Source organism: Sylvia atricapilla, chromosome 3 (genome assembly GCF_009819655.1).
Source record: "Sylvia atricapilla isolate bSylAtr1 chromosome 3, bSylAtr1.pri, whole genome shotgun sequence".
NCBI lineage: Eukaryota > Metazoa > Chordata > Aves > Passeriformes > Sylviidae > Sylvia > Sylvia atricapilla.
In genome coordinates, this window is record NC_089142.1 from 48,116,905 (window position 1) to 48,128,572 (window position 11,668).

The 11,668-nt window shown below is 38.3% G+C and overlaps 1 protein-coding gene across 1 annotated transcript in view; it reads right to left on the reverse strand.

The window, feature by feature from the left end:
- The window catches only part of FRK (fyn related Src family tyrosine kinase), a 48,295-nt gene extending 36,627 nt beyond the window's left edge, over window positions 1-11,668 (reverse strand). Inside the window, exon 1 of the mRNA XM_066315281.1 lies at window positions 10,850-11,668. Within this exon, the coding sequence (XP_066171378.1) occupies window positions 10,850-11,280 (431 nt within the window). The 5' untranslated portion in view covers window positions 11,281-11,668. The remainder of the gene's footprint in view (window positions 1-10,849) is intronic.

Consider the following 11,668-nt stretch of genomic DNA (forward strand, 5'->3'; position numbering starts at 1 on the left):
AGATTACTTTTTCCTGTCAAGAGGGCAACAGATGTGTCAAAAAGGACTCTGAGCTCCTAAAATCTGTTTTGATCCAAGAAATACCTTTAGTTTTTCTTACGCCATTGTTTTCAACATAATAAATAATGAGCTGTGCCCTAAATAAAGGACCCCAAATAAAAGGCCTGTCAGGGCTTCACAGGCTTTTAAAGTAAAGTAATTGTGTGGGATTGTTTAGATAAGGGAAAATTCAACAGTAAGTTGGTTTCAGCCCACCATAATTGCAGGCATTTCCTCTTCCAGTCTAAAACAAATTTACTGTCTTGTAAACATAAACACCAAGATTACTAGTGCATTAGTCTAAAATTCTGTGACACATTGTGTGTAAACCTTTCCCGCAAGGACACAGTGGGCCATGACCGTACTGTCACCTGATTGTGTTGAAAGGGATTACAAATAATACTGCATTCATTTCTCAGTAGTTGATAATGGCAGCTGACCATGCTGCAAACATGGAAATTGATTTGCTCTGAGTCTGCTGCAGGATGACAAACCATTGCACTTTTGTCTACTCTTGCACTCAGTAATGACAGGAAATGACTGTTTCTCCTGTAGAAATAATATTACAAGGCCAAGTGCATGAGCTGTGTAATTTAGCATAGCTCACCCAATAACGGGTTCACCGTGCAATAGGAACCAAATCACAATCTGATAGGATTAATTTGTGGAAATATCCATAAATACATCTCATTTTGTGAGTCCCTGCTTCACGACTGTGCAATTAATTTTAACATTTGTATTCATTCTCCACAATATTAGTCATCTGCATGCTGTATTATTTAATCTGCTCTGAAGTTCTTTTATATCAGAAAACAAACAGTAGGTGAAAGTGGTATGATATTGCTTTTTAGTTACACAAGTCCTATTTAAGAGATTGAAGTCAACTGTCAAGTTTGTTCTCTGTTGTGGTTTTCCACCTGGATAAGGGTTCCAACGCATTTAAAGCTTGTTCTGAAACAATCTGCATTTGGAGTCAGTGAAAGGCTACCGCTGTCTTTAACATCCATTACTTTAGGATTTGGGGTGTGATATACAGCCGTAGAATCACCTCTTTAAAAAACTCTCGAACTTAAAATGCATTCTTGAGACTATTTCTGCTGCATAGAGTCTTTCAAATAGGATTGTAAAATCTTGCAACCATGTTAGTAGTAACTATATACATTTGTACTTCTATACTGACATAATATATACTGTAAAAATAGCAATAATTCTGCTGTTCATAACCCAGGAACAAAGTGGAAATCTTGAGGTAGCCCTAATGTTAACACTGTACAGAGAACACAAATAACATGAATTAACTTAACACCATGGGAAACAGAAATAGACAAGAAAATTTTCAATCATACATTCACTTAATGTACTGAACTCCAGGTTTACATCCTTAACATCTGCATAGTCTGAGTTTGCCTGTCATTTCCTGATAGCGCATCAGCTAGTGGACCAAGTTTATTTCTGGTTATTGTCGTTGTTAATGTTAACTTGTCAGGTTTGGTGTCCATGTGTTTGATTACCTCCCTTTCTTTGTTGGCAAGGTCCTCAGATAATCCCGAAAAAGAGATGTTCCCACACTCCACATATCCTTTTCTGTCAGTGCAGCTGAGCAGCTCCTCCTCACCACCACCACCCTCCTCGTGTGCCCCTCAAGTTTGTCTGCATGTCTTGCTGTATGGCTCCCTTCACAAGACATCCTTAGAGGAGCAAAGACTCCTTCCCCATTCCCTTACAGAGACTTCCACTAAATGAAAAGATCAGTAATTTCAAAAGGAAAACTGGGGTTGGTGAGTTCTTAACATTTTTGAAATTTATGGTACATATTCATTCCGACATGTGAGTCTTAGATTTCTTCTCTTCTTTTGCAGTGAGTCTTAAAAAGCTGTGCTGCAAAATTTTTTATGCTATAGATACAGGGATAAAAAAAGTTAATTAAGCTAGAAATACAGCTAATTTAGTAAGAGAAAGCAAAGGAAAAATTCTTACTGACATTACTGCAGATAAACTTATAATGTAAATTATTATAGAGTGCTCTGCACAAACGTAGTGCAATGTCAATTAGTGCAATCCTTTACGGAGCTATCATTCTCACTCAAATCATTGTTTTGTTTTTCCAGTTTTTATTGATTAAGGTTAGTGTACCAGCATGAAAAAAAAAAAGTATGTATTTCTATGTCATTTAAGTGATAGAGGAAAAGAATACTTTTTCATGATCAATATTTTGTTTGATCTTCTGAAATGCTATTTACTAGACTTGTCTGGAGAACTGAAAACTGCAAAGATGTAAATTTCCATTCTGATTTCTTATAACACTCATGGTTTTCTTTACACAGATAGGAGTTTAAAATCTGAATGTCAACATTTAAGAAAATTCTGATGGACAAATTTCTCACGTAAAGAAGTTTAATCTCCTATTCTTAAAGGTTTAACACAAGAAGGGCCGTCAAATATATTCTATATAATAGTATTGTTTAAAAATAACTGAAAATTGACTTTTCCTCTTACACAGAGTAAATCTATAATATTTTGTCCTTTTTAAAAATATCATCCAATAAATTATATTCTTTCTCTGCTATCCATACCTTGCTTACATAACTGGAAAAAGAACAAAACATTTTACTACAGAAAAGCATCTGAGGTTGATGGACCATTTTCTCTACTAACCTGTTTTTTAATTAAAGTGCAGGTAAATTTTGTGTCATCTAAACTATGCTGCTGGAAGGCTTCTGAGTATCACAATTTTTGTGATGTCTGCTATAACCTCATGTTGGAACATAATGTCTTTACGATAATAACAGGACATACCCTGGGTTTAGCGCTGCATCTTTGGTAGGAAGCAAAATTAGTTGATGGGTAAATCTGTGTGGGTAAAGTGATTGATGCCTGCAGCCTGGGTTGACTTAGAGGCATTAGTGTAAATGGGGCAGATAGCTGAGATCTGTAAAGGACCAGTTCCTGAATGTCACAGGCACCTGTGCAGTGCTACCATATCCTTTTTTGCCTATGTATTTTCAGCTTTTGTTTTGGTTTGTTTTTGTTTTTGTGTCACTCATGACTGAGCAATCAACAATCTGGAAAAATAAAAGAAACCAAACACTTGTTTAGAAATATAAAACTTTTGACAGAGATGAGAGGGTTTTTTGTGGGGTTGTTTTTTGTCCTAATGGCTTGGTCTTTGCCCACTGACAGAAATAAGGAATTGTGCAGTGTCAACACCTATGGTTTTGCTAAGCAGACTTGACAATAGGTCTGTAATTAGACGTGGCAGTGAGGTACCCTTGACTTTGCTTATATAACAGTTCCAGCCCATGGTGAAGTACAAAGGTAAGAGACCAAAGAGTGTAGATGGGCTTGTGCACTTTTCACAAAATCCTTCTTGAAAGCAATGGTGCCAGAGGGAGCCATTGGTTTGACCTTGTAGGCTATCTCTTATGTTTTTATGTCTTAATCTCTTCAGTACAGATAGAATCTCGCACAAAGAAAGTCTTCTATAACCAACAGTGCTTTTCACATGTGACAAAATAATTCTTCACGGAGATACCTGACCTAGTTTGTATAAAATGAGCCCAGCTTTAGGACTTCTTAGCCTGGTTGAACTGTTGTTACTATTTCTCAGTTCTAAACCTGCTCAGAGATCACTCAGCTCTGCACAGAGCTGTATTGTCCTGGGCAGAGAGCCGTCAAAGACAGCTATTGGGGAAACATTGTACAATATCTGGAGAATGTTTTTGCCAACAACATTACTCAAACACAACTAATCTATGCTAGCATGAACAATGCTTATTCCTACTGAGTCAGAAAAAAACCCACCAAACAGGACTGTTGAGTTGTCTTGAACATTATGTGGTGCCTTTTTTTTTTTTTTTTTTTTTTTTTTTTTTTTTTCCTCTAAAAGACACTGTAAAGGCCACCAAGCCTTAGGGAAAGCTAACTGGCTGTGTTTGCAGGAAGTGTTTTAAAGACTTTTTTTTATGTTCATGTGATTCATTGCTGTATTCTTCATAGTGTGGTAATGAAAACTAGTAGCTAATGATTATAATATAATACACTAATTTTGAATAAAGACAAGGTAGGATGAAATTTCCTAATTTTCCAGAATTTGAATAGACAAAGTCATATATAATTAGAAAACAACATTGCCAGAAAATAGGTGACCTTAATTAGACAAGTTTTCATGAACTGCTCATCTACAATGCCATAACTCCTTCCACTTTTCTGAGCAGAGACACATGTTCTGGACGTGGATATGCACATGGCTGAAAAAATAATACTGGCACTTGCAAAAATTGCCATTTTACAGTTTGATAAAACATTTCTTTTTGTGTTCAGTAGTGTCCTTGAATATTTAAGAAACAAGCAGAAATTAAGTCGAAGTTTGATTGAAGACAGCACTGGAATGCTTAACCATCATTAAAGATGGTTAAATTAATTATTTAACTGTCTTCTTGCAGAATTCCATTGATTAAATTTAAGAAAGGCACGCCCAAGTCAAAAAACATCAAAAACATGACCTAGCTTTGTAATACACAAAATATACTCGTCTCACAGGGATGCATTGCATGATCTTACAAGTATCAGTCTTATAAAATTTCTCTATGTTGTGTGTGTGTACACATGTAAGCGCACACACAAAAAAAAAACCCCTTAGATAGAGTATATCAACTGAAGGAAAAGATGGAATTTCACATATGAGCTTTTCAATGTTTTATACAAAATACATGTTTTGGTGATAGAGATCTTTTCTAGCAAAAAAAAAAAAATATATATATATATATAAGGATTACTTTTGTACTTAGCAGGTTCCAAGAATGCGCAACCAACCTACTAGTACTTTGTGTAGTGATGTTCACAAGGAACAATTTTTACAAGTCCATTTCAGTGCAAGGGTTAGTGGTGATTGTGGTGGTGTCCTCTGGAGTTTGTACTGTGACAGAATAAGGAACTATGAGAGCAAGAGAGAGGGAGCACACAGAAACCACAGTGCATTACATTCAGTTTTCTGAAGTATTCAGCAGAAGCTAAAGATTCAATTTTAAATAAGCCTCTAGACATTTTTACTGTAAATACCACTGTGAAAAACGACCCACATGAACCAATGGAACCCCAAAAGCCTCACTTTGCAGGAAATCTAAAACAGATCAGCGCAGTAGAAGCTTTCTTTTTCACATATAGTAACTGAGATTCATTCAATGTGTGAAATAGTTAAAGCTGAGTCAGGTAAGAGAAGGTGAAGGATCTATGGAGATTGACAAAATTAACCTACAGAACACTTCTGCTTCCAGAAGGTTGTTAAAAAAGCTCATAGTGGAATTGACTGGTGAGGTTGCATTGATTATGTCTGGACCTCAGTTTCCACCAGCTGGGAAATACCTAACTAAGATATAAGAGATAAAAAATACTTTTGAAACTGACAAAAGTTAGAAGCAATTGCTACGATCTTCTTTGACCTAATCTACTAGGAATTTGTATGGATTTGCTTCCCTCAGCACAGCAGTCCTGTGTCAATAATGCTGGCAGGAACCCATGGAATGAATGATGGCCTACGGCACCCTGGCCTGTATCAGCAATAGTGTGACCAGCAGGACCAGGGCAGTGATTGTCCCTCTGTACTTGGCACTGGTGAGTCCTGTGCTCAGTTTCTCTCGTTACAAGAAGGATACTGGATATGTAGGAGGTACTGGAGCATGTCCAGAGAAGGACAATGGGGCTGAGGAAGGGTCTGGAGCACAAAGAGGAGAAGCAGCTGAGGGAGAAGGGGTTGTTTAGTCTAGAGAAAAAAGAGAAAAAAGAGCTCAGAGGTGATCTCATTGCTCTCTCTAGCTACATGGAAGGAGGCTGTGAGGTGAGGGTGAGTCTCTTCCAGATTACAAATGACAGGAAAAGTTATGCCAAGGAAGAGGATTGGTTATTAAAAAAAAAAAAAATCTTCATGGAAAGGATTGTCAAGCACTGGAATAAGCCTCCTGAGGAACTGGTGGAATCACCATGCCTGGAAGTGCTCAAAAGGTATATGCATGTGGCCCTTTGGGCCAGTGGTGAAGACAGTGGTGCTGGGTTAATGGTTGGACTTGATTATCTTAGAGGTCTTTTTCAACCTCAGTGATTCTATGATTTTATAATTGTAAATTGTCTTTCAGTAAACAGCCAACAGATCCATCAGGATGGCAGGGAAGACTCTCCTCTAAATACATTCTATGCTTCCTCTATCAAAACCAGAATCCACGTCACTTCAGCAGTGAGGTGTTATATTTTTGCTTCATTAAAATTAACTGTAGAGCTGGGCTCTATTTTTCATCCAGAACAATTTGCACTACGTCATTTTCTTGTTTACTTTAAACAACAGGCAGTAATAAAACAAGAGCAGGTGAATGTGTTGCTATGGTTCCTGTTTGTAGTGCAGAATAACAGACAGAGAAAAGGAGCACAGAGACAGGAAGGTCACACTCTTTGCCAAGTAGATCTATCTTTTAATTCAGATTTGGGTATTTGTCAAGTTGTTCTTTCTGATCATTCTTTGTTGGATGTGCAAATTAAATTATGTGATTCTATGTGTGATCCCCAATAATGTTTTTTGTTTTCCTTTTTCTAAGTGTTATATGTCTAAACACAGAAAGAAGAGCATTCCAAATTCATGGGATGCAGCAAATACAACCTCATTCAAACTACCTTAGAAATGAAAAATCTGTCTGGCTTGTGGTTCTGGCTGCTACCTCTGGCACAGAGAGAAGAGAAGCACCAAGTGCTCTTACAGTTGCTAATTTATCATTAGCATAGTTTGTGTCTGCTTTTGGTCAGATATTACTTAAAATAATGTTTTTATGATACAGATTTATTTCCTCATGAAGAGAAAGCACATTATGTGACTACAGTTTGCCAGGTTAATGCTTTCACTCCCCAAATGCCTTGTCCCACCTACCCCAGGTGGGGCCAGGAGAACACACCTGCCTCCAGAGACACTAAACACAATTCCTTCACCATCTCTCCACCTCACAGGTTGGTTTTGGTATAAGAAGTACTGCAGGTGCTAGAAGAGCTCAGCAATGAGAAGATGCTTTACTAAAAATATATATAAAAAATGAAGTGCCTTTTTTCCTCCATCTGTCCAAAACGGACTTCATTGTAGCAGGTGTGCACTTCTTGGATGCATTTCATTTTGTGCAGCACATGTTCGGACTGTAATGTTGCAGCAGACAGAATCCAAGCCATGGATTTGCCTATTTTTCCCCCATTCACACAGATTGTTGCTAATTTCATCCAAGACATCCACCTACAAAGAGATCACTCAAGCCAAAGGAAGGAAGCAAAATGACCTTTTATCTGAAGATAAAAAGAAATCATGCACAAATAAGAAGTGTTTGTCTTTTGATATAATTTAGTTCTGTTATATAATATAATATACTAGCAAAATATAATATTAAAATGCCCTCTTCAATTGTATCATACAACTTCTACTAATAATTTTTGGTCTGAGGAGAGCAACACAGTAAAGAAATCTCATTCTTTCTCAGTTCTGATAGCCAAGAATACCTAGAAATTGCCTTTGTTATGAATAGTGTTTATTTTTTGTTTTCCCCAGATGAGATATTGCAAATCCTTTCTGCCCTTTCCCCCAGATATTGATCCACCTTATCAGCTCCACCTCAGTCATATTGGACAGTCAGAGACATCACAGAAGTAAAACTGTTATCTAAAGAAGTTTCTTGCTTTCCTCCTTGCTTTACTTCCTTCTCCTTCTTAACAAGGAAAAGTGAAAAAAGCATGCCTTTCTCCCTGATAAAAATCACAGACACTTCAGCAAGGGGACAAACTGGGCTGCTGCAGCACTTGCTGAGAACAAGCAATAACCCAGCATTATTCTCTGCCAGAACTGAAAACACGGATCCAGATGGGCTGTCTGATCTCTAACTGACTCTATAATTAAGACCATGTCAATATGTTGATAAAAGAGGGCTGGATACATTTGCTTGTTAATACTCTTGAAGGTCACAGGCAAAACTGAAATGATAAGTAAAAGAAATCTGACTCCTCTGCAAGCAGCTCTCAAGCATCTATTGGCTAAACTTATGGAGTGGCTCTGTCATCTCTCACTATAGAACCTTTCATGACCCTCTATTGCTTTGTTTCAGTGACTTATGGAGTAGCCATGCATGCATATGAATGCAATTTTTAAAATAGTTTCTACACAAACATGCTGAAATCAGCTGCTAAAGAATGTAATCAGTCTGGTTTTCTTTCCAAGCTTCCTAAGAGTCACACCATGAATTAAGTCTGTTTCTCAGAACAGAATAGCCAGTGTTTCTTTGTCTAATAAGACGGAGATGCAATCCAGAAATAAAATTCCTGTTGTCTCCACAGATGTACAGAAGCTGGCTGGTGCTACAAAATGTGTATTCAATTAAGTCAAAGACTGTTGATCAACTGTGCCCGGCAAATATTGCAAGTATAAAAACCACGCTGCAAATATATGGTAAATGTGCATTTGTAAACATGAGATTTTGAGTCTTCCATTTTTTGTCAGTTCTGTGCTGGGACTGCCATACAGGATGCATTTAGAAACTTTGCATATTTCCACAAACGTCTATATCATGACCATGAAAATTCGGCCAACACCAAAGGGAATTAAAACCAAAATAGAGAGAGAGAAGATAAACTTAGGTTGGGTAGAGAAAATTATTTAATCTTTGAATTTTAATTATAAAGACACTAGAACAACCTTTATTTAAATGGCAATCTCTCCTTTAGAGAAAACAAAGAGTAGTTCTTTACTCCATTATTACTCCTGTTCTTACTGTTTTACTAGATAACAGAGATGTAAACTAAAGGGGGTGGGATAAAGGGAATTCTTGGAGGAAACTGTAGCAAGGGATCTTCCAATTTGATACAAGGCAATGAAAACCCTCACTGTGAGGATGAATGGCTCAACAGCAAAGAGGTCCATCTTTATTTTGGCCATGTTTGAGTTGGGATGACTCTTCAAATGTCATGCAGAGGTCCTTTCTAACCTCAGTCTACTGTTATATGTGTGCAGGCTGACAGCAAACAGGCTCGTATATATATGAAGACCACTAAAGCCAAGTGACTTAGAAAGAAAGCTGAGAAAAGACAACCTGTTTAGGCTGCATTAATTTTGTTGTGAAATAAAAAGCTCATTTTGGAGAAATTACTTCATCTGAGTGCTGGAAAAACTCTCAATTTTTTCCTCTCCAGTGTTCCAACAATCTGTAGAGAAAAACGTTTTCTTGTAACCTAATCTTTATTGTACAGGGAGAAAGGTATATTTAAAAAGCAAAAAATCATAACATTGATTCAGTAAGAAGTAAAAAAAAACAGAGGTTGCTCAAAAATACACTTTGGCAAACTTAACTTTGCATTTGAAGCTCTAGATACAGAAAGATAAGGACATTAGGAGTTGCAATGTTGTATAACTGAAAAAAAATTGCTTTCAAAGTATTAACAGCATGAAGAAATCTGATGATATTTAAGAAAACTAGCTCTTAAAAGAGAGCAAAGGTGAAACTGAGCTAAATTAGCGCCTACCACCATTTATCTAGTAATGCAGAAACTGCCTTCCCTGCAGATTAATTTCTCCAGTTGGAAGAATTTTTTTGAACGTGACCATCAAAAATGTTGCCTGCCTGAATACAGAAATAGAAACAGCTGGTCAAACTCTGGAAATTAAGGTCTTTGGGTTAGATATTAATCTTAGCCTTGCCCTAAAATGCCTCTAGCAAAAATTCTGCAGCTGATAAAAGACTGGCATAATCATATCTGAGCCAATTTTCCTAACCTGTGGCAGTATAGTGGGCAGATGAGGTCAAAGATGAGGTTTCAGGTCCAAATGAGATTTAAGTAAAAGGCTGTATCACCACCCCTCTAAAGTCAACATTCATTTTGAGACTAATAGTGAACGTCACTTATGGCATTTCTTTACACAGTAATAATTTTTGCCAAGACATATTTCTGGAACTGCAGTCAGACCTGCTTCAGCAAACGTTGCCTCTGACTTCACACAGAAGTAACTGTGCAGCCCAGGCTGAGACTTACTCATCTCAGGCTGAGACTTAATCAGACCTTACTCATCATCACTAGAGAGCCAAGTAACTGGTTCTGTGTGATTCCTGATCAATTTCAGAATATTTCATAAGATCTGGCATGCTTTGAAGGGGCAGAAGGCGATGGGATGGATAATTAACTCTGTGAAAGTTTAACTACTTCATCGGTACTCTGTTGTTATATCCACTCTTGCCCTTTGCAGTACTTGCTGAAGTTAATTTTGTCCTGAGAACAGAGATTTGCCTCCAGAGAAGAAGCACATAGTTTAGAAGAAACCATTAGAAACTTATCTGTTAGGGACTCACCCATCATTTGGAAGAAGATGAAAAGGTGTAAAGGTAGCTTGCTTTAACTGATTAACTGGTAACTTTGCAGCTGGTTAAGCTGAACACTATTCAGGGCAGGAGTCATATATTTCTACTCTCTGGGTATCATCTGATACACACTTATTCTTATACAAATAAAAATAATGAACCATCACAGCAGTAACCAACTTGATCTTCCCAGATGATTTTTAAACAACTGATTTGTGTATACCACAGAAGGAAATTATTTAAAACAAAATAAATCCCCTCCACACTCTGCCTTTGGTAATTTATTTTTCTGTGACCACAATGTCTTTTCCTTGCACATGCCAAGTAGCATTACCACCTCTAGGACTACGGGAGGTTGAGTGTGGCAGGGGAGAAAAGGCTGTGACCTCCTGTGCCAAACCCATTTAACATAACAGAAAAGAGTCTCATTTCACACCAGGTGGGTTACTCACGGCTCAGCTTCAATGCTGTGGTCAGCAGCTATGTAGTTGGCAGGGATGTAGCCTGTGAGCTTGCGGCCAGGACAGACTGACCCCTCTGGCAGGAGGAGCTTGGCGTACCACCATCCCTCATGGGATGCTTTCAACACTTGCAGCTTATCCCCAGCTCGGAAGCTCAAGTCATCCTCGGTGCGAGCCTCGTAGTCAAACAGAGCCACAAAGTTGCAAATGTTTGCTAGATGCTGGCCTGGAAGTGGAGGTAAAGGTTTCTCTTTTATCTCACCGTCCAAGTCCTTCTGTCCTGCTTGGAGGTCAGGTTTCACTACAGCAGGGTTGGCGAAGACCTGGCCCCCTTTGTCTTCCTGCTCACCATCTCTCCCAAAGAATAAGCAGGGAAGGTAAGGCTCCAAACAGGGACAGTGCTTCCGGCAGAAGTTTCCCATCCTGATTCTTTGTCACCTCCTCTGCTTCTGCTTCTTTTTGCTTTTCCTGGTTGCAAGACCCTTAGACCGATTTTTGCACCATCCACATCTTAGCTTTTTATGAACCTCTTCTCCCCTTTCTCCTTCGGTACAAAATGAAACAACTCCTGGCACAGCTGGAAGCTCCTCCCTGGGTCCCACAGAGAGCTCATTACAGACGGCTCCTAAGCAGGGAGTGAAACCATTCAAGTACCAGCACACGTGTGGAGGGAATTTTTCACTTCCTCTTCAGAACAGGAAAGCAACACAACAGCTGTGCTGGGCTGAGCCCTGAGAACAACAGTAAAGTGTGGAGCCTCCTCTGTTACAGCAAAACAATAAAGCCAGAACATGCAAATAAGGGAGGCTT